At 34.2% G+C, this 27,983-nt stretch overlaps 2 protein-coding genes across 4 annotated transcripts in view; both read right to left on the bottom strand.

Annotated features, from left to right (window-relative positions):
• Positions 1-26,179, bottom strand: part of LOC132714985 (uncharacterized) — a 30,754-nt gene extending 4,575 nt beyond the window's left edge. Inside the window, exons 1-7 of one of the 3 annotated variants that reach the window (XM_060697944.1) lie at positions 26,007-26,176; positions 24,793-24,895; positions 21,843-21,958; positions 14,576-14,683; positions 14,279-14,335; positions 12,490-12,569; positions 9,535-10,187 (exon numbers count right to left, since the gene is read on the bottom strand). In XM_060697944.1, coding sequence (XP_060553927.1) covers positions 9,900-10,187; positions 12,490-12,569; positions 14,279-14,335; positions 14,576-14,683; positions 21,843-21,958; positions 24,793-24,895; positions 26,007-26,070 — 816 coding nt within the window. In that variant the 5' untranslated portion in view covers positions 26,071-26,176 and the 3' untranslated portion in view covers positions 9,535-9,899. Of the gene's footprint in view, positions 1-9,534; positions 10,188-12,489; positions 12,570-14,278; positions 14,336-14,575; positions 14,684-21,842; positions 21,959-24,792; positions 24,896-26,006 lie in introns of those variants that run through there. The other 2 variants (XM_060697942.1, XM_060697943.1) reach the window with 2 other exon arrangements.
• On the bottom strand, positions 1,593-3,293 carry LOC132714986 (THAP domain-containing protein 1-like). The gene is made up of 3 exons (XM_060697945.1): positions 2,845-3,293; positions 2,443-2,646; positions 1,593-2,287 (listed from the first exon to the last, which is right to left on the bottom strand). Exons 1-3 carry the CDS (start codon positions 3,053-3,055, stop codon positions 2,028-2,030), a joined length of 675 nt encoding a protein of 224 aa, XP_060553928.1. The 5' UTR covers positions 3,056-3,293; the 3' UTR covers positions 1,593-2,027.
• Positions 26,180-27,983: the final 1,804 nt, after the last annotated feature.

Below are 27,983 nucleotides of genomic sequence, written 5' to 3'. Positions count from 1 at the left end.
ATTGGCTACCCTGACATCTACAACTATTTTGTTCAAAGTAGCAATTACTACTCAAATGAGCAAATGAAATGCTACAAATCTATGGATGCATACCAGTACTTTGTATGTGGACATGTTCAGCCAGTTCTGTTCTACGACACAGGGATTGAGGATTTTACTTATCTTATGGCTGAAGTGTTGCCAAGCCAGCGACAGGGTACAAAAATACATTGTGCAAGGCTAACCTCATATTGAGAAAAGATGGTCGGATCCACACAACCCATTGTACCTGTATGGCAGGGTATGTTCATAAGATTATATTTTTTTATTTATATGATTTATACCTATTTGTCTTAGCTCTAACACAAGGTCCATAGAAACATTTAGCAAGAATGTTCTGGCCAATCAGTAAGATTGACATGATTTTTGTTAATTCATCTGGAGTATTCAAAAAAGTCATATTCTTCAGTAGCAGGTGTAATTTTTATGTAAACCTAATTATTTTCCTTTTATTTTACAGAGCTGGTAAAGCGTGTAGCCATGCAGCAGCCATAGCTTACAAGGTTGAGGCCGCTATCCGAATGGGTCTTAATGTCACTGCAAGCACGAGCTCACTTTGTAAATGGAATGATATGTCAAGGCGAAAGGCAGAACCAGCACCTGTGTCGTGCATAGACTTCAAGAGGCCAAAATATGGAGATGATGTAAGGCAGCCTATGACTAAATCTAGCACGAGTATTTCCACATGTCGCACTTTGGATTAAAGCGTATCCAGCCTAATGCAGCAATATTTACTCTTTTGGAAGTCAAGGTAGCACCACAGGTCCCGAAAACTATAAAAGATAGCATTAAATCATTACAGTACAACAAAATGACACCAGATGAAATACTTTCTTCCTTGAGTGAACAGCTCTCCATTGAATTAGTTTCAAACTTGGAACAAATGACTGTTAAACAGTCACAAAGGGCGAGTCACCTCAAGTAAGATGCACCGTGTCTTCACTTTGCGAGACACAACAGAAAGATCGGCAATGGTTGATGAAATATTACATCATAAACGCTTTTCTACGTCAGCAACCAAATATTGTTTAGATATGGAGGCATTTGCCAGAAAAACCTACCAAAAATATCACACTATTCTTCATGACAATTTTTTGTGTTTAGAAAGTGGATTGGTGCTAAATAAAAAATATCCTCATCTGGGTGCCTCTCCTGATGGCATTGTGCAGTGTTCTTGCTGTGGAAAAGGATGTCTGGAAATTAAATGTTTGAAGACCTTCGAGAACGGAGTGCCGCAGCCAGACAGTTTAATAGCGAAATCAAATGCCGACTATCCTATAAATGAAAATTTCGAGCTCAAAAAGACACACAAGTTTTACACTCAAGTTGCAAGGCATTTTTAATATGCCAATTTAGAATACTGTGACTTATATTTGTGGAGTAAATCTTCCAGTGTTGGTGTAAGGGTATACAAAGATGATACCTTCATAGAGAAAATGTTGAAAAAACTAACATTAGAGTACAAACGATATATTTTACATGCTATTATTGAAAACATTAAATGAAAACAAGAACTGATTTTTGTAGTATGTTTATTTTTTACACATTCCATGTATACAATATTGCTTCAAACTAGCCTTTGACAATTGGGGGGAGTAAGTTATTTAAAGTCCCTATAATGGTTACTATGTCATCCAGTAGATGCACTTGGCAAAGAGGTATGTTGGACTCAAGATTGAGAAAAGTTCTCATTCGACCTATCACCCTCTCTACATGTATTCTAACATGAGAAAGTTTTCTCGATGTTTCGACGTCTTTTCCGCTCAGCTGTTTCTTACCCTTTGTAAAGGACGGAATTCTTAACACCACACCCTGTGATGCCATTTCCTCTGACAGAAGAAACCCTCTATCAGCCAAAACTTCATCTCCGTGCATAAGATTTTCCATAAACCCAGATTTTAATGTAATTTCCTTATCTGATACTCTTCCATCCCAACCAGATGAGAGAAAATTTATCGCTCCTGATGGCGATTTAGATATCAGATACTTTACAATATTGTTATGTTTGTAATTACTCCAAGTTTGAGCTCGGGCAGTAAGGTTCTTCGGGCGTTTAATGAAGATCTCAAAGCAGTCAATAATTGGTACACACCGCTAGAAAAAGACAGTTTTAATTTACTAATTCTCTGTTCCTGCAGATATGATTTCTTCTCAAGACATTCATTTGCTTTTGTTCCCTTTTTAAGTTTCTTTTCAAGCTCTGTGACCATGGATGTTTGTCCGTCAGTAAGCAAATCACACTGAATGCCTGGAAAAAAAGTAAAAGAACTCATAATTAAGGTGTGTAAGCTATTCATACTAATGTATTGTAATAAAACTCACACTTGTTTAAGTCTGATTTTATGCACTTTTACCAGAAATTTTATCTAATGCATCAATTAGATGTTTTATTATTACATTTACCAATGTTTATGTCCAAATCAGGCTCCTGGGACTGATGCTCAGGTATGGAAACAGTTTCATCATGAGACATTCCTGTTTTCTGTCTTTTCTTTGATCTTTTGAATCTTTCCATTGTAGTAATATTTGTTCTGCTATTTCCATTCTTTCCACCTAAATTCTGATTAGGTATGAAATCGGGATGAGTTATTTCCTCACATGGCTTTCCTTAAAAGAAAAGGTATTTCGAAATGTTATTTTATATTATCATTATATATAACTTTAGGCAGAAATTGACAGTTACATAATTACAATTAAAAACTACTTTTATCGTCAAAAATTAAACTGAACTATATAGATATATTTACAAGAATTCTATTATGAAACAAGACATACAAAAAAAATAGGCAAAAGAATTGGTCTTACCCGTTATAAAATGCATACTGCATACACGAGAACTATTTGTAGGTTGCCAGGGCTTTTGTTTTCCCGGTGTACTGCCAATTTCTAATCTTTTTAAAGCTTTTATCCATGCTTCCCTTCTCCACAATGGATATTTAGGAAATCTATGTAATGATATATTTTTTTCTGTGCTTTGTCTATTTGAACATCCAACTGCACAACAACTATGAACCATTTTATTTAATTAATATTCTCAATTTTCACTGAAATATCACAAAATATTCTCTAAATTTCTGAAACCGGTTGAAGGTATTCTGCTGATAATGGCTATTTATCGTTAAACAGTAAATGGCTAATTAATGTGAGACTAATTTCTCTCTGAATCATGTTCTGGAGGCTTATCAGTAAGCAGCTTTCTGCCTCCACTAAATAATGCATTAGCGACCTGAAATTGACCTCAGATTTTGCAAGGCGTCTATACCATGTTAAACATTAAAAGTTCAAATGATTGAAGTTTAGGAAAAAAAAGGTTTAAAAGGAAACCCTATTAATAACTCTATGTAAAATCACATGACTCCTTGGGCGGGCATTACCTTGACCCCGGTCTTGATTTGAACAAACTAAATAGCATTGCATCATACAAGACACCACACCAAATATCTGAGCTCTCAAGCTTGAAATTATAGAGATGAAACTTTTGTAAGAAATAAAGGTTGAACTTAAAAAATATCTTTTAGCTTCTCTAAACCAGATACATTGTATGCTATAGTCAGACATTTATGCACAGCAAATGGAATTTGAATCAAATCTGTGTAAGTGGTTAGTTACAGAAGAGATGTCACTGGAAACACACAGTCAAAGATCCTTAAACATCAAAGTGACATGTGCTAAGGTACCCTAAAAGAATTAACCCAAAATAATTTACCTGTGCAATTTTAGGGAATAGTTTGTTCTTCTTTCATCGCATCTTCATTAGCGTCACCTGAAATAGTAGGATTGCAATCGGCATTAAGTCCTACCAGTTACTGTTGTTGTTGTTGTTGTTGTTGTTGTTGTTGTTGTTGTTGTTGTTGTTGTTGTTGTTGTTGTTGTTGTTGTTGTTAAATATAAATACTTAATAATCGGTCATATATATATACCTAGTCTTATTAGTGATCAACACACGAATGTTTTCCTTATCATAATGCGACCAATGAGAAATCAAAAATAATGAAATTCAACCCATATTTTATCAGTGATTAAATATGTTTATGTTAATGAAATGTTAATGATTATATTAGAATAACTGATAAAGATATAGATATTACCACTGATGGTCTGTATCTCTTGTGTTAATATATTTATGTTATTTTATTTCTAATTCAATGTAAAAATAGAATTCATTATGTATTATATATATACGAACATATAAACAAGTTTAATATTTCTTGAGGAACTTAAGTTAAGAGTGGTATCATATTGAGTAAATTCAATGACATTAAAAGTAAAACGTCACGTGGTAGAACTACACGTATACATGCTTGACTATGTATATATAAAGAGCGTCTTAAAATAAATTTGTCAATACTGATAAACTAACAGCCTGAATTTCAGGAAAAACACTCACTTTTACAAAGAATGTCATTGTGTATAGGTGGGGGGTTGTTGCACTCTCGTTGAATAAGTCTAATATGGGATTTACAGTCACACTCCATAAGCTGCCAGTCGGACCACCCTGTTCGAAAACAAAATAGAAAAATCCCTTACAAATAAATTTTCTCTAAGCAACATTATCTTTTGATCAGTTATATATAGCATTATGTTTTTGGCATTTAGTTTAGATAATGTTTATAATATAAACATATATATGAACCAGACACAAACTTAAATAATACACACAAATCACTACTCAGAAAAAAGAACTCGGAGTTTGTATAATAGCTGTTTGTATTTTTATAATCCTAACTGGGTATCGGAGTACCTGTAATATCTGTATTTTATTATTCTTACGGATATCATTTGATTGTAGGTTGTATTATAGATTGGAGACCTTTCAATTGAAAATGAGTTAAGTTGATTGGCTTATTCTTTCAGGGGACAACAGGGAACGTTTTTATATTTTTGCCTAAAAGAACATCAAAACACTTGGCAATCTGATTTATACTCTGGAGCTACAATCCCTTGTACAAATCAGATAGTCTCGTGGTTCGATGCATTTTATATTACTTGGTGCCGTTTAAATACCTTACTTTATTTGTTAAAGTTAATTCGATTAGCTCTTTCGGTTTAGTTCTATATCCGGATTGGAATTTTTTGATTTGTTAAAAATTGTTATTAGCTATTTTCTATGACGACCAAATGTGTATATATACCGGGTGATTTTCTATATTTCTTGTCTTGGAATCTATTCAGGTCAGTTCTCTGCAAAGCCTTAGTGCTTTGACAATATTCAAAACTTTGACACTATAACACATGTAAATCGTTAAGATTTCTATTGCTTAGGTTTTGATAACTTATTAAATAATCACTCAATTTCTACTTGTAAGGTTAATATCTTATAAATTTATTTAAAACTAAACTTTTATTACAAACATAAGCATACCCCTGTGTGTATATAGAATATGTACAGTAAATATATTTGTCTGTGTAAATTGTATATTAATTAATGTTACTGTGTTAAAGTTATAAAGTGTTGTGTTATTCTTTATTAATATTTTGTCTGGTAACGTCCAAACACTACCTTTCTATCCACTGGTTTTGCAAATAATGATTAGAACTTGATTAGCAATTAATGATTAGAACTTGATTAAGTTTAACCTGGCTATATAGTGTCACATGTAGTTAACTATACGATTACGTTCTGTCCCTTTTATTTAGCCATTTCTGTATTACCTTCTTGAGCATCACTGAGGGTTGGGGTTGTTCCAATTTAACCAATTGTTTAAAAACAGGCAGTTATATTACACAGATAATGAAAAAACAAAAGCCTTGAAAAATTAGAAAAATAAGTAACAACAATTTCTCACGTAAACCATATAAATGTATTGATGATCAATGTGCCTAATTACAGCGCCAGAATACATAAAAAGTTCAGGTGTGGTGATGCGCCGATAAGTATAGAAACTGGGTGTTATACCAACATGCCAGCAGCTGAAAGAGTATGTCCATTTTGTGAATAGTTTATTGAGACAGAAATGCATATTTTATTACGATGCCCTCTCTATAATCAAATACGTGACGTTATTTATGAGAAAGCTCAATCTGTAGACAATAGTTTTTATGATATGTCTGATAATGATAAATTTGTATCCAAATTCTCTCACCCAGATATGGTTAGAATCCTCGCAAAATCCTGCTGTGATATATTAAAAAAACTCGTTTTACGCATCATTTAAAACCATGAGCTCATTTATTGATAGCATGAAAGAGAAAACAAAACCGTTGGGGAAAAGCGTTCGGTTTCTAAGCAATGACTATGACAATTTATCTATGTATAAATAAGAATCTCAAACTGTCCAATGATAGTTTATCGAAATATTATTGACATGAAATACCGCCAAATGAGTCCAAACAAGTTTTAACCTTATTCCGGAGAGCAGCGCGCAGATCCCCATCCGCTATCCCCACTCGTCACAGACCAATATACCAGTGACTTGTTCTATATCCACAATAACGCTTCTTAGTGGCATGAGAAACCAGGTGTGCTCATATCCGAGGTTGTTTATGGATCCGAAGGGTTCATGGCTCAGAGTGAGGCCGTAAGTCCCGGTCAGACGACCTATTGTGCCACAAGTTCAATCATAGTGAACTGTATATAAAAAGTACATGAATGTTTGCTAAAATACTGAATATTTCCAATCTTCAATCGCATTTCGCCATTGATGTTGCCCATAGTGTTGGTACACCTCCATATATACTACTCAAAGTTTGCTAAGCTCCAAGTTTTCCACATAGCATCGTGCATTATACATCATTTAATGTTATGATATTTACAATATTACATTGCAAATCGTGTAGTAATGTATCGAGGTGTACCCTGTGTACTCATAATCTTGAATGACTGGTCATTTCCACGTGCAAGTATGGCAAACAAGGTGACCCTGTATTTTTATAGTCTTCATTAGTCACAGCATACACGTCGTACCGACACGTTGAGGGTTTTATTCTTCATTTTCCATTGAAATATTGAGCATTTAAGACTGAATAATGGCGAATGCAAATGTTAGAAGGCATTTATCAGAAGCAGAGTTGTGGCGGGCAGTTGGTATGGTGGAGCAGGGGGCTCGACATCCTGAGGTTGGTGAGGTGTTTGGTGGGGACCATGCGGTTTTCAACAAAGTCTGGGCAATGTTCCAACAGCATGGTACACTTGTTAGACGACATAGTTGTGGAAGAACAAGGGTGACTACTGAGGCTGAGGATCGTTTTCTGGTCATTCAGACACGAAGAAACCGTTTTGCAACTGTAACACAACGTCGTTATGACCTTTGAAATGCCTCATGGGTGCGTGTGTCAACACAAACAATACCTACACGTTTGCATGAAAGTGGTTTGCGATCGAGAAGACCATGTATACGGATCCCGCTGTCTAGAGACCACTGCCGGCTCCAATATGATTGGGCCATGGACCATGTTGGTAGCAGGATGGACTGGCGCCTGTCCTCTTCATCGACGAGTTGAGGTACTGCATGGACTACATAAGTTAGGCGAAGTAGAGTATGGCGAAGTTAGGGGAACGGTTCCTTACAGCAACGTTGCGGGAAACGATCGCTATGGCGGCGGATCAATACTGGTTTGGGGTGATATCAGCTGGGATCCCCCTTGATCATTATGGAATGAGCTACAGGTCCGTATTAAGCCCGTCAGGTCCAGCCAAGAAGCACCTAGGAGCTTGGTGCCGCCCTTGTGACGAGTGGAATACCATCACACAAGCCGTTCTAAGAAACCTGATAGGGAGTATGCAACGTCGCTGTAAAGCTGTCATTGACAACACCGGATCACATACTCCCTATTAAAGCAAAATCAGTTATTTGCAAAGATTTTTGGGGGCAAAAATGAGTTTTTCACAAATGCCATCACATCAGTCTAAAACACAATTTCATTACAATCAAAACAAATCAACATGAAAACACATTACCATTGGTAACAAATTCCTAAATGATGTAAATAAATCACTATGTCATATATAAGAACAGAAATAAATCTTATATTTGACATACAACATAAGATAGGTACAAAAATACCCTTGGTGCTCAGCAAACTTTGAGTAGTATATGTGACAAAAACGACCCATCGTTGTACGCTTTAAAGGTAAGCAGGCTGTGCAAGCTATTAAAGCTCATTTAAAATGCTTTAGAAGTTCGCTGTATAATGTGACTGAACAGTTACCACCCGAGATATTGGAACGGAGTCGTTCCCTTATCCTTGAGATGATTAAGGTCAGGAAAAGCAGAAAAAGCAGCACTGGAAAGTGTGTCTATAAGCTTATAGCTTCCTACACAATCGAACTAAAATAAATTCTGTATAGACCAAAATCCCTTGATCTATGAAGAAGTTATAGACGGGACACAAAATATACCATATAACAGACACTGTTAACCTTTGACATCTAAGTGTGACATTATCCCTGGAGGTAGGGGTGCAGGTGTTGTACTTGACATATTGTCTTATTATTGTGACTATTTGTGCCAAGAAATTTCAAAATCCCTTGAACTATGAAGAAGTTCTAGATCGATCACAAAATTTACCCTAAAACAGACTATGTTAATATTTTACCTCCAAGTTTGACATTGACCTTGGAGGTAGGGATGCAGGTGTTGCGCATGACACATTGTCTTATTATAGTGACTATTTGTGCCAACAATTTTCAAAATCCTTTGATCTATGAACAAGTTATGGACCGGACGACACAAAATATGCCCTGTAACAGACTATGTTTATCTTTGACCTCCAAGTGTGACCTTGACCTTGGAGGTAGGTGACCGGTTCTTGCGCATGACACATCGTCTCCCTTTTGTGAATGAATGTGGCAAGTATTTACAAAATCCCTTCAAAGATAAGAAAGTTATGAACCGGACACGACATATACCCTCAAATAGAACATGTTCACCTTGAATAAGCAAGTGCGACCTTGACCCTGGAGGTAGGGGTTTGGTTGTTGCGCATGACACATCGTCTTATTATAACAAACATTTGCGCCAAGTTATTTCAAATTCCTTTAATAAATGACAAAGTTATGGACCGGACACGAAAGTGTGACGGACCGACAGACGAACGTTCTAACGGGACAGTAATAATGTGGCTACTCTATTGTTCTCTCTATTGTTCTTTTTCAGCCACACATAAAATAGCCACATAAAAGCATTGCGGAATGAATGACATCAAAGAGTTACCTATTGCCCCTCTAGCCATATTATAACTTCCCGTGAGAGCGGACGGACAGACGGACGGACAGACAGATGTGCCAACTTTTGGGGTTTATGTGTTTTTTCTTTGATCTTTATGTGCCATTTTTCCCATAAATCAGTAAAAGTACCACATAAATCAGTCGGTTTATGGGTTTTCCTTCTTTTGTAAACTACAATTATGGACGGAATGAAGCTCATAGACCATTGGATGTTCGCCCGGACAGACGGACGGAGCCTTTTTCTATATCCCCCTTTTTTCTACGAAAAGGCGGGGGACAATAAATATGTTAAAATGGTATTGCTACTAACATGATCAAAATATAATGCATTTATATCTTATGCAAATTTATTTTTTTATTATTACAGTATTTTCGATATCTTTATTTTTCCAATCAGATACCACAATTAAAATGATTTGATTTTTGTTTCCAAGTGATCAACTCAGACCAAAATAAGCGGGCATAAAGTTTTTCTCTAAACTGGTGAATAGTTTTGTCAATTGACAAGTCCATATATGACATTAAGTGTGATTATAGTTTACTGTTAAAATATTCACTATCTTTACATTTTATGAACTGTTCCTATTTGTCAATGTCAGTCATGACATGCCATCGTAATTAATCTGGAGTCCTAATTAAGACGGCTTCATCCTCATTATCACTGTCCGCCGTCTCCATCGTCTTCATTGTCGTCTCAACAATCTCCAAAGTCACTTTCTCCGTCTCCCAAGTCACCGTTTGCGTAATCGTAATCGTAATCTACGTCATCTCCACTGTCAGCGTTACCTCTTTCGGCTTCTATTTCTGCTGAACTACACTTTCGACAATTAGGATTCTCCTCAAACAGTTTATCATACATATCATAGTAGTCGAGGTCAACTTGAGACGGCTTTTTTGTTGTTGTTGCTTTTGTTCCACATCCTTCGAAACGAGAATTAGTTGCGCCGTTATCATAATCTTCGTAGCTTTCTTCCTTACAACACTGAAACATCATGTTAAAATATTTTAATGATGTCACTTTAAAAAAAAAAGATAATAGATATAAAACTTCCTTAAACCTCTCATTGTCCAATATGAAAAACCTTATTCGGTGAAATGAGTGAAACTCCTACTCCCTAACAATTTCAATAAAGGTAAAGATACTGCAGTATACGTAACCACTGACGATAGTTTTCATCGACGGACATTTCGTAACTATCAACAATGTATTGATTTTATATTAACATCACATATTTTTATACCAAGAAAATGTATGCGTTTGCCAAAATTAATTACAAAGTTCGAGCACTTGACAAAATTATTACAATATTTTTTTTCAAGATGGCAAAGGGTAGGATCTATAACATAAAGTTCATGGCGTTAATTTGCACATGAAATGACTTTTGAAATGATTTTCATCGGTTAAATGTTTTCAATAAACAAGACCCGTCGACGGACGGCGCGCTCATTTTTCTCAGTGCTGGACAGAAAGTGAAACAATGGAACTAATAAGACAAAAAGGCTTTCAGGATTATCTCACCTGCATCTAAAAATACATTTAAAATTTGACAGTGAACAAGTGCTAGTGACAGTGTAAATCTTTGATATTTTTTTAGAAATGTTCCTTAACAAAACAAAACTTTTAACAAAGAAAATGAAAATCCAAGGGGGCATAACTGAATAAAGTAAAATGTTGTCTGCCCTTTTAAAATGCATTCCAATTTAAAAACTAAAAAAAAAGTTAAGTTTAATGAGATCAACTTTGACAATTTTATCAAAATGGAGAATAACTTTGCAAAAAAAGAACATCTGGTAAAATATTTTGATAATGAACATCAAAAAAAAGAGAAAAACAGAATCTCTAAAGAAAGCCCAACACGGCAAAATTGAAAAATGTTGCAGGCTCGGTTTGTTTGAGCCTGTTCATGTACGGTACTTTAAAGTGCAAGTTACCGTCCATGCCCCTAGCACCGTCTTAAGCAGAATTCAACATTTAAACACGAAAATGGTGCAATTTTGAATTTAGAAACATTCGCAGATGTGTTCATACGGCGGTTATCGTAGAACCTTCAATGTGACACAGAAGTGCCATTCCATGAAAAGCGGCGTATGGTCCCTTATTAAAAAAATGCGTGTGCCCTAAACGAGAAAACAATGGGCGGAACTAAATAAAATGGAATTTTGAAAGGGGAATTGAGGTTATGAAGCCTGCATATCACAGATAAGACGTCAAGAGACAATTTAAAAAGCAGGCAACATATACTAAGGATGATTAGACAGTAATCAAGTAGGAATACTGGAACCACCCATGTTGAAAAAGGCCAAATTTAAGAAACTAAAAATACCACATAACATGTATACACAACAATTATGTCGTGTTTAACGATCTTCAAGGATCGAAAATATAACATCTTTGATTAAATGTACGTGGAGACTTTTTACGGCCGCCACACGGCACAAATAACACTGATGTGACCATAAAATAGAGAAAAACAGAATCAAGTTTGAAGTGAATTACTTTGATAGTTATTTTGTAAGTGGACTTCAAACAAAAAGTTGACCGAGGCTAAAAATCTAAGTCGCAAAGGGTACATAACTTTGCAAAAATAATTTTAGGATTATCTGCCCTATTGAAATGGCGTCCTTTTATGACAACAAACATATATACCAAGTTTGAAGTGAAAAAAAGCTTAAATTGTTTCTAAAAAACGGATATTAACGAAAAGGTAATCGAACGCCGACGGGAGGGTCATGGCAATATCTCCACTTTGTTTCTTCGGAAAGTGTAGCTAAAATGACAGCTAGAGAGGTACTACACGTTAAAAACGGGACGCCGGAAAAAGGTGCCAGCTTTCACGACAATCCTTACTGAATCCTTACTGAATTAGTGATTTGCGGATTTATGAAAAAATATAACAACGAAAGGTCAAAACATCTTTTCTACATAGTTTTGTCCACTGATTTACATTTAACTTATTATTTCGTGAAGAAAAATATCTGTATGAGTCGATCAATACAGAATATAAATCTATGGCATTTTAAAGTCAAATTCGAATCAGTTATAAACTTTTGTGTAGCTTTTGCAATATTTTCCTGAATTACAATTTTTGGCAATAAACCTTAACTTGGTAACCATGATATTGATTCTGGGATTGAGAACGTGCAGTCTGACCAGACTGTATTGCGGGTTGCACACCTTGTGTTTTGCTTTTTACATCCTTTCAGTTTCAATGACATGTCCTTACTTTAAAGCAAAGCAATAATTAAATAACACAAATTGAGCAGGTTATGTTGTTGTAACATACCGGAAGAGGCGTTGTCGATGCCCCCGTTGTTGTTGTTGTTGTTGAAGTTGTTGTTGTAGGCGTTGTAGCCATTTCTTCTTCTGTTAAAAGATATAACAACATATAACCTGATATATGCAATGTTAATATATCTGAGTTAATTGCATATCAAAACATTATATATGATAAAATAATCAAAATGTTAAGATATGTCAAGTTATAATATATTTTTCTTTTAAATAAGTGGAATTTGTGTACGGTTTTCCATTACGGCCATCTCGACAAGCATAAAACTCGAACGTATGATGGTAAAAAGGCGAAGGTATGATGATGGAACGCCAATAGTACGATGCTGAAAAGCCCAAATAACGAAACCACGATAGTGAAAACTAAAACTTTCGAGTTTTACCATCGTGCCTTCGGCTTTTCACGATCTTTGTTTTCATTATTTCGACTTTTTATCATCATATTTTTGACTTCCTTTTCGTATTTTCGACTTTTAACTATCTTGGTTTCATTATTTCCACTTTTCATCGTCGTACTTTCGACTTTTCATCTTCGTACCTTTGAATTTTCATCTGACATCGTACTGTCGCGTTCCTGTCTGGCATGCACACGCACACACTTAAAATGCATGATGATATCAGAAAATGTTTTTACCAAGCGAACAATTTCACAGAAATAATTATGTCAATGGCTTTTTATCATGATGTCAGCATATGAATGATGGTAAAAAGTTGAAATAACGAATGCATGATGGTGAAATCTCGAAAATACAATTATGAAATGTCCAAAATAGGAGGGTGGAAGTCCAAGTTACGAAACAACGATAGTGAAAAGTCAAAAGCGCGATGTTGAAAACACGAAATTATATAAAGTTTTCACAAACGCGTTTTCGTTATTTTGATTTTTCACCAGCGCACTTTCACTTTCGTGGTTTCATTGATATGACTTTTTCACCATCGTAATTTCGTGTTTTCGTAGTTTCGAGCTATTTATGTGTAAAAAATATTAATGAATATTACTTTTAAAACAAAAATCTAAGCTTCCTCGTTTAACTGATATTTTATCGTATTTTTGCAAAACATGATTTGAACACATTTAGCAGTGATTTCATATACAATTAAACAAATGAAATATCTTAGCTCTAGGTCAATAGGAAGGCGCTTTTTAAGATGTTAAATCAAGTATCTAATGATTAACACAACAAATATTTTTAAAAGCTCTAGATCAAACAATTTTTAAAAGTTTTCCTATATGACTCCTGACGCAGGACATTATCGAATGCTTCACACCAAATATCTGAGCTCCTGAAGAGAAAGATTTGAAAAATCTAGGACAGTGATTAACTATACCATGTTAAACATGAAAAGTTCAAATGATTGAAGTTTAGGGAAAAAATGTTTCAAACAAATCCTTTTTATAACTCTATGTAAAATCACATGACCACTTGGGTGGGCCCTATTTTGACCCCGGGTCTTGATTTGAACAAACTAAATAGCATTCCATCATACAAGACATCATACAAGACATCACACCAAATATCTGAGCTCTCAAGCTTGAAGTTATAGAGATGAAGCTTTTGTAAGAAATAAAGGTTGAACTTAAAAAATCTCTTTTAGCTTCTCTAAACCAGATAAGTTGTATGCTATAGTCAGACATTTTTGCACAGAAAATCGAATTTGTATCAAATCTGTGTAAGTGGTTAGTTACAGAAAAGATGTCACTGGAAACACACAGTCAAAGATCCTTAAACATCAAAGTGACATGTGCTTAGGTACTCTTAAAGAATTAACCCCAAAGAATTTACCAGTGCAATTGCAGACACGTGTTTGTTCTTCATGCATCACTTCATCTCGAGCGTCACCTGAAATAGCAGGATTACCAGCGGAATTTAGTCCTACCAGTTACTGTTGTAAATGCTAATATTTGTTGATTAACTTAAGAGTGGTATCATATTGAGCAAATTCAATGAATTTAAAAGTGAAACGTCACGTGGTAGAACTACACGTATAAATGCTTGACTATGTATATATAAAGAGCGTCTTAAAATAAATTTGTCAATACTTATAAACTTACAGCCTGAATTTCAGGAAAAAACACTCACTTTTACAAAGAACGTCATTGTGTATAGGTGGGGGGTTGTTACACTCTCGTTGAATAAGTCTAATATTGGATTCACAGTCACACTTTCCAAGCTGCCAGTCGGACCACCCTGTTCGAAAAAAGAAATATAAAAATCCATTACAATCTTAATTTTGAATACATATTCTCTAAGCAACATTATCTTTTGATCATTTGTATAGCATTATGTTTTGGTATTTAGTTTAGATAATGTTTATAATATATATTATGAACCAGACACGAACTTAAATAATACACACAAATCACCACTCAGAAAAAAGAACTCGGAGTTTGTATAATAGCTGTTTGTATTTTTATAATCCTACCTGGGTATCGGAGTTCTTGTAATATCTGTATTTTATTATTCTTACGGGTATCATTCAATTGTAAGTTGTATCATAGTTTGGAGACCTTTCAATCAGAGTTAAGTTGATTGGCTTATTTTGTAGGGGACAACAGGAAACGTTTTATGTGTTTTCCTAAAAGAACATCAAAACACTTGGCAATCTGATTTATACTCTGGAGGTACAATCCCTTGTACAAATCAGATAGTCTCGTGGTTCGATGCATTTTCTATTACTTGTTACCGTTTATTTCCCTTACTTTACTTGTTACAGATAATTTGATTAGCTCTTTCGGTTTAGTTCTATATTTTTATTAGTTGGCCAGATTGGAATTATTTGATAAGTTAAAAATTGTTATTAGCTATTTTCTATGACGACCAAATGTGTATAAATAGGGTCGGTCTATTTACCCCAAGACACCCTAAGATACCCCAAGACACCCCAAGACACACTCTAGGACAGAAAGATACACATTTTTAGTCCCCGGAGGACTACCCGAAGACACCCCAAGAAACTTTAATATTGTATAAATTGGGAAAGTGTTATTATATACGACAAATGATTTTTTACGTGTCATCTTGTTAATTACAGTCAAATATATATCAAATATTGTTAATATGTATGGACTTAGAACTGTTATCACTAAAATATCTATTGATATGCACTTTAATTAAAAAAAAATATTTTGATGAAAATTAACTTTACTAAAACAACAAGACTATGCATGTTAATCTGTTAATCTAATGAAATGTGGAGCAGATGAAATAAAAAAATCAATATTATAAAACAGAATATGATCGATTTAATAATCAGGCATGAAAAATGTGTCACTCATAAAATGACATTGTCGTAGAATTTAACTTGCACTACACCCAAATCCAGCAACATTGGCATTATTTCATTGTTGTAAACTATAATCTTACATTAAAAAAAAATACAGGAAATGTGAAAATCGCATAGTTACCTCCCGTAAAAAATCGCATAGTTACCTCCCGTAAAAAATGTAAAATAAAGACGTATTTACATGTCAGTAAAAGTGTCTTGGGGTGGTCTTGGGGTGTCTTGACGTAGTCTTGGGGTGTCTTGGCGTAGTCTTGGGGTAGTCTTGGCGTGTCTTGGCGTGTCTTAGGGGTAAATAGACCGACCGGTCTAAATAGCCAATTTAATCTGAACATCACAGTCAAAATACGACATTTGTTCAGGATAATGCTTAAGTTGTCTATACAAAATGTCTGAACACCACAGACAAGGCAAAATACAAATGTTCGTAATTATGCTGATCCAAACACCATGGAACAGCCTTAATTGTCTGAACACCACAGACAAAAGATACATTTGTTCATAATTTTGCTTATCCAAACACCATGGAAAAGCTTAAATTGTCTGAACACCACAGACAAAAGATACATTTGTTAATAATTTTGCTTATCCAAACACCATGGAACAGCCTTAATTGTCTGAACACCACAGACAAAAGATACATTTGTTCATAATTTTGCTTATCCAAACACCATGGAAAAGCTTTAATTGTCTGAACACCACAGACAAAAGATACATTTGTTAATAATTTTGCTTATCCAAACACCATGGAAAAGCTTAAATTGTCTGAACACCACAGACAAAGATACATTTGTTCGTAATTATGCTGATCCAAACACCATGGAAAAGCTTAAATTGTCTGAACACCACAGACAAAAGATAAATTTGTTCGTAATTTTGCTTATCCAAACACCATGGAAAAGCTTAAATTGTCTGAACACCAAAGACAAAAGATACATTTGTTCGTAATTTTGCTTATCCATACAACAGGAAAAAGCTAAAGATGTCTGAACACCACAGACAAAAGATACATTTGTTCGTAATTATGCTTATCCAAACACCATGGAAAAGCTTAAATTGTCTGAACACCACTGACAAAAGATACATTTGTTCGTAATAATGCTTATCCAAACACCATTGAAAAGCTTAAATTGTCTGAACCCCACAGACAAAAGATACATTTGTTCGTAATTATGCTTATCCAAACAACATGGAAAAGCTTAAAATGTCTGAACACCACATACAAAATACATGAACATATTTGTTGCAGTAGGGAGAGTCCAAGCAATATCGCATACAAAAATTGAAAATTAATAAATAAAAGAATTATAAAAAAAAAAGAAAAGAAAAACGTCTGAACACCACAGGCAAAATTTACGTTAGTTAACAATAATGCTTGCCAAACACCATGGATTATAATTATATTCTTTCGAAATATATATATTATTGTCCATGCACTTCGGTCTTCGTTTGCAAACCACTGTCGAATTAATGTATCTATTTGACGGTGTTATTTACGATTGATTGCGATAAAATTGTTATCGTTTATATCTATTTCTAACGCGATTTTTTTTATTGAACGAATTGCGGCTACACTAATTACTGCCGAGTAAGAGCCGATTTGCAGTTATATATTAATAACTGCAAATCGGCTCTTACTCGGCAGTAATTAGTGTAGCCGCTATTTCATGAAGAAACCTGTGCTGATATTGAAAATTGTGATTGGCGTATTTTAATTAGCCAGGTCAGGTGTTTCTAAAAAGGCTGATAACACTGTAGCAATGTGAGGATACATTCAAATTTATTACATAGATAATGCACGTGGAGCTCAGCTCGCAGAGACAAATGTGAACACAGTAACATTTTGATATCCTTTAAACTCTATGAAAAATGTCAATTATTAATTGCTGACTGTTTTATATTTTCTAGAAAAAGTAAGCAAAACATTATTTTGTTTCATATGACAGGAATGAATTGCATTAACAATCCTAGATATTGTTGAAAACTCATTGTTTTACATGCCAGATTAAGTAATTGGACCCCATCCTTGTTTGTACGTGACTGCTGGGGAAAAATAATGTTATGCTTAATTAAAGAGGTGACACTTTCTATATTTTTATCTGATATCGAGTTGTAAGAGCCGATTTGCAGTTATATGGGTAAGAGTTCGATAAGACTCCCTACGGTCGTCTTAATACGAACTCTTACCCATACTAATAAACCACTGTCAAATACCGATGGAAATTCTATGCAGGGTATCATAGATATCGTTAATTTGCGTTAACATATATAAAAAATTAATTACATTCTATGTCGTAGTATTCTGTAAAATTAATAATTACTAAATACATAAAGACTTTTTTGACATGAAATTAAATCGTTGCATGTTCTCCATAATAGCATAATATATATTAATTAAGGAGTAAAACGGGACGTAATGTCGTTTCCATAATAGCGTCAAAAAGGACTCTAAAATCTCTGTGGGGCCCATTAGTGAGTTTATATGTAGGATGAAATTATATGATTAAGCTAGACTTACCTGTAAGGTGAAGGTTAATCATGATTTCATCCACATAAAACTCACTAAGGGCTCACACACCCAACCCGCTACCTCCCCGTTTAAACTGTTCGTGATTCTTTTTGCCGATATTATTCGACATTACTTACTCTAAAATATGACCACTGGCTGCTGATAGCTGCGTCTTCTCTCTGTGTGAGCCCTTAGTGAGTTTTATGTGGATGAAATCATGATTAACCTTCACCTTACAGGTAAGTCTAGCTTAATCATATAATTAATGTACTTAAAACTAAACTTTTATTACATACTTAAACATACCCCTGTGTGGATATACAATATGTACAGTAAATATATTTATCTGAGTAAATTGTATGTTAATTAATTAACACTGTGTTAAAGTTATAAAGAGTTGTGTTATTCTTAATTAATATTTAGTCTAGGTAACGTCCAAACACCACCTTACTATCCACTGGTTTTGCAAATTATGATTAGAACTTGATTAAGGCACCTGGCTATATAGTGTCACATGTAGTTAACTATACGATCACGTTCTGTTCCTTTTATTTGGCCATTTCTGTATTACCTTCTTGAGTATCACTGAATGCTGGGGTTGTTCCAATTTAACCAATTGTTTAAAAACAGGCACTAATATTACACAGATAATGAAAAAAGCCTTGATAAATTAGAAAAATATGTAATAACAATTTCTGACGTAAACCATATAAATGTATTGATCAATGTGCCGAAATACAGCGCCAGCATACATAAATAGTTTAGGTGTGGTGTTGCGCCGCTAAGAATAGAAACTTGGTGTTATACCAACATGCCAGTAGCTGAAAGAGTATGTCCATTTTGTGAAGAGTTTATTGAGACAGAAATGCATGTTTTATTACGATGCCCTCTATATAATCAAAAACATGACGTTATTTATGAGAAAGCTCAATCTGTAGACAATAGTTTTTATGATATTTCCGATAGTGATAAATTTGTATCCATGTTCTCTCACCGACGAGTTAAGGTACTGCATGTACTACACAGATAGGCGAACTAGAGAATGGCGAAGTCAGGGGAACGGTTCCATAAAGCAAACATTGCGGAACACGACCGCTAGGGCGATGGATCAATAATGGTCTGGGGTGGAATCAGCTGGGATGGACGTACTGACCTCATTGTCCTCGACAGAGGCACATTGACTGTCCAGCGGTATCGAGATGAGATCCTCAACACCCAGGTAAGATTAATGCTGGTGCAATTGGTAGTGGGTTTATAATGCCCGCCCCCAAACAGCCAATGGCGATGGTATTACTCGTTTACTCTAGCCGGCTTGACCCCGGATCTTAATCCCCTTGATCATTATGGAATGAGCTACAGGTCCGTATTTCAGCCCGTCAGGTCCAGCCAAGAAGCACCCGGGAGCTTCGTGTCGCCCTTGTCGACGAGTGGAATACCATCACACAAGCCGTTCTAAGAAACCTAATAGGAGGTATGCAACGTCGGTGCCAAGCTGTCATTGACAACACTGGGTCACATGGTCATTATTAAAGCAAAATCGGTTATTTGCAAAGATGTTTGGGGGCGAAAATGAGTTTTTTTCACAAATTCCACTATGTCAGTCTAATACACAATTTCATTACAATCAAAACAAATCAACATGAAAGGACATTACCATTGGTAACAAATTCCTTAATAATGTTAATAAATCACTAAGTCATATATAGGAACAGAAATAAATCTAATTTTTGACATACAACATAAGATAGGTACAAAAATACTCTTGGTGCTCAGCAAACTTTGAGAAGTATATGTAACAAAGTACGACCCATCGTTGTACGCTTTAAAGGTAAGCAGGCTGTGCAAGCTATTAAAGCTCATTTGAAATGCTTTAGAACTTCGCTGTATAATGTGACTGAACAGTTACCACCCGAGATAATGGAATGGATCGTTTCCTTATCGTTGAGATGCTTAAGGTCAGGAAAAGCGGAAAAAAGCAGCACTGGTCCGGGACAAGATTTTCATCAACAACCAGCTATACGCGCCGACCATCGAATCGGAAGCACATGGTCGAGAAAAGATGATCTGGTCGAAGTATATTTATACTAGTAAACGTTTTCGTAAGTCCAAATTTGTTTTTCTTCGCCAAGGGTACACCTACATATGTTACGTGAAGTTTATACAGAAACTTTTCAATTTAATATTGTACTTGTTATTACGTCAAATGGTTAAGGAATGCGTATTGAACTAAAATATAAGTATGTTCCTGTATTTGTTGTATGTTAAGTGATAGAAAGAGCATCGAAACACGAGTATAAATCAGATTGCCGGGTGTTTTTATGTTCTTCTCTTTGTATCATAGCTCCTTCCCTAATGAAATATGAAACCCCAGGAAAAAGTAACCAACTAACGGGCATCTTAATATGATATTTCTATCGCTTTCCCTTTCTCTGCCGTCACAAGTAAACCCCAGCAAAAATGACCCAATCAAAGGGTATGCTTTGGAGTGCGGGTAACTAGTACATGTACTCAAGTTAACGCAATGTTCATGTATATGTGTACAATTTAAATGAGAAACATTTTCAACAGAAAGGTCCCCACACTATGAAACAATTTCACTAGAGCGAAAATTAACGCAAGTTGTAGATTTTCTATGACATATACAGACTTCACAAGGAGGAAGAAATCGTTTGAGATATACAAATATTTAGGTAACATTATAAACCAAATACACAACTACAAATAGTCTACAATAAAACTTCACAACTCATGTGTTTTACCAATACTTGATTACTGTGCGTCTGTTTGGGGGAATGAACATTACTAACAGATAGATAATATTCAAAATCGCGCAATAAGATATTTCATGGCGTTCAATATTTGCCATGCTTGGCGACACAGGTTGGTTACACAGCAGTTACCGAAGATGGTCCTCTACTTTACGCCTCTGGAATCGTTTAGTGTGTATGGATAATAACAGACTGATATACAAACTGTTTGAAACAGACTATAGAAATTGCTCAAATAATTGGTGCAGTGATTTTTGGTAGGTGTTTTAATTACCTTGCCTACATTCACCGAAGGCAGCGTTACCTATTTACACCAGACCTGGTCTTTATCTCTCTTTTTTCCCTCTGATGTGTTTTTATTTTATTTATTTTATTACTTTTGCTACTTTTTTGATACATTTTAACATTTGGCAGGAAAGTCATTTATAATATAAGAACATTTCACAATGAAGCTATTGGAACGGTGTAAATTACTAGGCAAGTGTCCTTAGTCTGTCAAGTTACAATATGTACTTAGACTATAGCTATAAATTTGTTTTGTTTGTTTGCTCATTATAATCGAACTAAACGAAGCATTTTCATTATGTATTCCAAAATTTGAAAATAATAACATATATGAAAAAGTGTATAAAAGTGTAAAATTAAACAAAACTTGAAGGATTTTAAATCACTGTTGTCATGCCAATAAAAATTTCTATGTAAAAAATAAAATTTCCAATTGTATTTTTTAAGGTAAATATATTCGTAAGAAGGGTGAAGATTGAATTTACCATGAAACTATTTATTTACCTGGGCAATTTGTACCATCATTCATGCATTTCTCTTTCTTCATGGCTCCAACTCCTTTGTCCCATAGACAACCCTGCGTATCTCCTTCCTCATGGATGCAAAATCGCAACATTATTCTAAAATAATGAACAGTGTCCCAAAATACTGTCTCTAGACACTGATTAATATTTTTATGTACATTTTATTCCTCATTTTGCTTGAACATGACTTTTAATGATTTTGACAGAGGTTTGGCGGCGTTCTGGACATATTTATATTATATTTGTTATGAAATGGAGCAGATATTCTTTTGGCAAGATTGGGCCATATTAACAATTGAAATGAAAATAGTATCAAAATAAATAGTAAAAGATCGTATAAAGGGTCTTAGAAGTTAAACAAAATTTCTAGATTTGCATATAAATCCAAGTTAGAGTAAATGATTACTATAGTACAAATCAAAACAAATAATTTTTCTCATAGAAATATCGTTTTTATTGAGAAAATCACTGTTATTATTTTCTTTTGCTCTGGTCATTTACGGGACACATCAATCTTATAACTATTATCTTATAATTGAGCTGCAAAACCTGTGCAGTATGTTTGTTTAAACGGATAGTAAGTATCTAGATAAAGTAAAATGTTTTATATCAAGATGCATGAATAGTCATATCCCATTAAACAAAAACATCTATGAAAAAGTTATAAAGTTTTCAGATTGTATTTATTTAAGGCCAAATACTCGCTAGTTCTCACCATTTCTGCTCCAAAAAAAACCTTCTATCTTACAATTAATACAGTCTATTCCAATATAATTACGTTTACACCTATAAGCGTAAAGTCAAAATTTCCAAATACTCGGAACGAATATTCCACAATTAATTTTCAAGTTATGCACTGGACAATAAAAAGAAACAAAAGGCAAAAACTCTTAAATGAGTCAAGAAAGAGTTATGGTTTCTGTGCACTGCGCTTTCTCTCAATATAATTGACCATTGTAGGAAATTGAATTGAATTCCAACTAGTAATTTTCAAGTAATGCTCTGGACAAGAAAAAAGCAATGGAAAAGTTAAAAAGGGCAATAACTCTATAATTACTCTGGACAGAGTTATGGTTCTTGTGCACTGCACTTCCTCTTACTGTGTTTGACCATTGTATGAAGTTGTTTTGAATTCCAACCAGTACTTTTCAAGTTATGCTCCGGACAAGGAAAAGTAACAAAGAGCAATAACTCTGTAATTAGTCAAGATGGAGTTATGATTCTTGTGTGCATTTCCTCTCAATGTGCTTGAAGATTGTATGAATTTGTATTGATTTCCAACCAGTATTTTTCAAGTTATGCTCCGGACAAGAAAAAATTAACAAAGGGCAATAACTCTGTAATTAGTCAAGATGGTGTTATGGTTCTTGTGTGCATTTCCTCTCAATGTGCTTGATCATTTTATGATGTTGTATTAATTTCCAACCATTAGTCTTCAAGTTATGCTCAGGACAAAAAAAAGCAATGGAAAAGTAACAAAGAGCAATCACTCTGTAATTACTTTAGATAGAGTTATGGTTCTTGAGCACTGCACTTCCCCTCATTGTGCTTGACCATTGTATGAAGTTATTTTGAATTCCAACCAATAGTTTTCAAGTTATGCTCCGGACAAGTAAAAGTAACAAAGGGCAATATCTCTGTAATTAGTGAAGATGGAGTTATGGTTCTTGTACACTGCACTTCCTCTCAATGTGCTTGACTATTGTATGAAGTTGTATTGAATTCAAACCATTAGTCTTCAAGTTATGCTCTCCGGACAAGGAAAATGCAACGGACGGCTGGACCGACCGACCGACCGACAAACTGACCACCGAGTGACTCCTTTATACCCCCAAACTTCGTTTCGGGGGTATAATAAATCACAAGAGAATGTGAAAGAGGGTGAGTGTCGTAAATGATCGGCTCGTAAATGTTGAAAATTTCTGTTTGACAAGGGAATTTTAAGAGGAATTATTGAATATTTTACATGACTGACAGAATATAAGCAAGACAAATATCCGCTCATGATATCTGAAGTATTATAACATTGATATTATTGAAAATATATTGTAAAACTATGGTTTTTAAGAGCCTCGTAAATGATTTTGTAAAAGTTACGCTTGTAAAATCCAAATTAACGTGAAATCCTTAACAAAATGGTTGCACAGATACTCTTAATATTCATATTTTTGTTAACTATATTACAGTAGACTTAATATTACTATTGAATAAATCATTTATACGTTACCATGTATGATTAACATTTTTGGCAATTAAGACTCGTAAATGATAACGACTTTGAAGAGTGAAGACAAGCAATTCAAATTTGATTTTTGAGAAAACTAATTTTCGTATGTCAAAATCTGCAATAGAATAATAAAAATAAGCTATGTTTACTGTTAACCAAGATTCTTTGAATGAAAATACGTGCAATGGAACATACTTTGATTTAGTTGAAGACATGCTGTTTTTCTTACCCATTCATTTCAAAAGCGATTGCCAGCAGCAAAATCAAACCAGTAAGCTAATAAACTTGCGCTTTAATTAAATCATTGATGCCGTACAAATTGTTAAAACATTTTACAGGAATGTTCGGGCTTATATACTTCCATCAATTTTCATAGAACATTGAAGACATAGAATGTCGTACTTAAGTGAGAATGAGTGTCCATTGAAAATATTGGTATAAATCTTACTTGCATACTTACATAAATGCTTTTATTCTGTAATAACCAAAATCTTTCCGTGTTAAGTACAAGGAAACTCAAATCTAACTGTTCAACGTTTTAATGGTAAGTGTACTGTTCTATTTCAAATACAGAAGTGAAACAAAATGACGCTTCAATACTTATATGATGAATGATTTCGAAAAACAACTTGAGGTCAGATATGGTTGGGAAAAAACATATGTTGAACAGCTTCAAAGTTGCTATCCCATCATACTGACTTACATTTCTCCCTGTTCGCATTTTCTCTTTTGTCCTGATTTTGGAACATGACAGTTACAGGGCTTGGCGCTACATGTTGTTAAATTTTTCCACTCTGTCCATCGAGCTGAAAGTAACATTTTTACATGTATTCTGTTTGAGTTTTAATAATTACTGATAAAACATACACATTGTTGGTAGAAATGCCAAACTATTGCAAGGTTATGATTGTAAAATCACGGTATAAATAGATACTTCTGTAATAATCCTAATAATGACATCTCGATCAAAATAAATAAATAAATAAATTATTGCCTAGAAATGATAGTCATGATGTTTGAAAAAAAATCTAAATTTTGCCGAGAAAATACATGACTGTAAATAACATAAAAAATACAAATGGCATTTTAGACCTATTTGGATATTAAAGCTAGTCTATATACTTGCATTTACAATCATGTTGAAGAAAAAAGATTATGTTTGCATGAATGCTTTAGGACAGCGTTTTAGTCATTTAAATCTAGATTATTGGTCCCTAAATTTATCTATATTACATTTCACGTGCACCCCCCCCCCCCACCGTTTCAAGAATGTTTTTTGTTTATACATGATTGCGGACGACACAAGTGCTCGTTGTTGGTATAAATCTTATTCTGAACAAACGAAAAATATGCCAAGGTTATCCTTACCCTCACTTTTCAAATATAATAAAATAAAAATAGAGCTGAAAGTAGTGGAAGGGGAAATTTAACCGCCTGTAGTTACAACGTGTACACACTTTCCCGTCTATCTTCGAACACAAGTAGTATGAACACACTGGTCGGATAAAACATTTCAGTTTTACACACAAAAAATATGTTAAAAATTAATAAGTTATTGCTTCTTGTCATATAACAATTACTCTACGGTAAAACATTGAAAAATGAATGATGTTCTGTTAACTAAGCACAATTTGCTTTGTTTTCACTACATTTTTTCTCGTGTGTTTTCTCAATGGCCCGGAAGAATCCGTGTTATTTTCGAACCATTGAAAAAAAAATGGGTGCAAAATTTAATTTTGATTGAAGTTTGTAAACTTCATTCTATGGTGATATATCATATAATTATGTAATAACAAAATCATGGTGAAATATAACATATATGGTTAGCTTACAAGTGTCCGAAAAGTTAGATTATATAAAGACAAGACTTATAAAACTTAAACTCATATGTTATAAAAGATATAATAATTAACATACCAGCTTCAATAGATGAAATCCACAATGAAATGCAGGACAAAATAACAGAACATATTACACGCATTTTTTTTCTTTTTTGAAATAATACTATGGTCAATATATTTCACGATCGGCACGAATACTGAGCAGAAAATTACTGTTTTGTTTGCATTAATTGTTTACCAAGCCGGATATAAAATAATTGGCCAAGTAGAACCGGATGTCCCCTATTCAATTATAGAAGAGTGTATGAAATATATGCGATGTTTTTTATTTATATTTTTTCATTGTGCTTCTTAGAGCTGTAGTTTCTTAAAGTGCGTAGTTTAAATAAAAGCTCCGGCGTTTCTCTTACACTGATATGTTACGGTTTTTGCTTCATTCCTCCCACCGGCGATGCGCAAACAATTGAATCACAGCGTGATCAGAACCACTATTCTATTTATATTACTCTTTCTTTGGTATAACACTTTTTTCTTGGTAAGGAGAACAGCATTGATGCTTACACACACTTGAAGTAAATTGCATTTCTTGCGGACAATAATGGGTTATTTTAACAATTGTTTCCCGGTCTTACATACGCTAGCAAAATATAATCATATGGTAACAGTCAGTTTTATATTTTAGAATGATTTGATATGAATTAATTATTTTAAAGATAAAAATAGACATAAACCTTGGTTTTTGCTTGCATTGTACATGTTACACTCACTGGTTGCAGTGTACATTATTTTAACACTGGTTGCTGTTTACATTATCTTAAGAGGGACGGATATTTCGTCATATGGGTTTTTTGTTTGTTTGTTGTTTCAGGAAAGGAATTAAAGTATGATAAAATATGCAAGAAAAAAATCTGACATGTGTTTGCGGTTCAGTTGGCAAGCCAATGGGCGGGGTACTCTCGGGACGGACATTCCGATCCAAACCGAAACATAAAACCAGATTAACCCGTTAGCCTACTAGCGGCCATCAACTGTACCCATGCGACTAGAGCAGACCAAGATCAGCGGCATATCTATACCGTCTAAACTAATCACTGTTCAGCATGTAGGGCTTTTTTTATTTTCCCTGAAGTGACATATTGACGTGATATTGTCTTGTACAGATTAAACGATGGACAAGTCAATTTAAGATATTCAGCATGCTAAGGGTTGCAATGGCATCATGTAGATAATCAATAAATTATAAAAAATTATTTTTGTTAATTTTCCGTTCAAATTACCATGATCTACTTAGTTATTCTACTTAGTTATTAGGTTTTAGAAGCTATGTACAGAAAGTATCATTTTTCAAATGTTAAAATGCAAGGTGTAAAGTAGCATTCCATCTATAAAGTGTCTGTATGAAGATGTATTGGTAAATTTTGTTGAAGTAACGGGAATCAAAGACACTTAACTACTGCGTCCGCTCTGACTTAAGTACGGATTGTCCTTGAGCGCTCTGTGGTTAAACTGAACTTGTTTCAACTGTTCCTGTCACTGAAACCGTTAGACTTCTTCTCGCAACGCTATTTTTGTAGGAAAAATTCCTTCAAACATACATCATTCGCTCAAAAAGGTAGTGAGTTTGCTTCTTGTAAAAATGCAACATATATTCTCAAACAAATCTGAGTGCTTTAAAATTTGTAAAGATGAGATTTGTTAAATATATTCAGCAAATACGGTTTTGAAAATATCACAGCCAAGAATATCAGCATGGTGTTTTTACTGTAAAAATGTTGGGGATTTTCTCTTTTGTGTTTACTCTTTTATGAACTTATTACGAAAATTATAACGTTATCATCGTTTTTTCAACAAAATAACTTAAAAAATCAAAATAAATTTACAGCAGTATGGATTCAAATAATCTACCATCCACTAATATGTATCCTCATTACATTACATTACATTACATTACACTCAATCTTATTTGATTTAGTATGAGAGTTTGACGAACTCCTCGTACATCTTCAAAAACAATGGCTAATGGTGTATATGTCCCTTTTTTCTTTCTATGAAT

This window comes from Ruditapes philippinarum, unplaced genomic scaffold (genome assembly GCF_026571515.1).
Source record: "Ruditapes philippinarum isolate M1 unplaced genomic scaffold, ASM2657151v2 ctg355_1_1_1_1, whole genome shotgun sequence".
Taxonomy (NCBI): domain Eukaryota; kingdom Metazoa; phylum Mollusca; class Bivalvia; order Venerida; family Veneridae; genus Ruditapes; species Ruditapes philippinarum.
This window is presented reverse-complemented; position numbering and strand designations above follow the sequence as displayed.

Bases quoted from the DNA above. Each gene is read 5' to 3' on its own strand.
- LOC132714986 (XM_060697945.1), bottom strand. From the start codon at position 3,055: ATGGTTCATAGTTGTTGTGCAGTTGGATGTTCAAATAGACAAAGCACA. The intron at 2,647-2,844 runs GTAAGACCAATT...TTTTCTTTTAAG, and splicing joins CAGTATGCATTTTATAACGG to GAAAGCCATGTGAGGAAATA. The intron at 2,288-2,442 runs GTAAATGTAATA...CTTTTTTTCCAG, and splicing joins TGATTTGGACATAAACATTG to GCATTCAGTGTGATTTGCTT.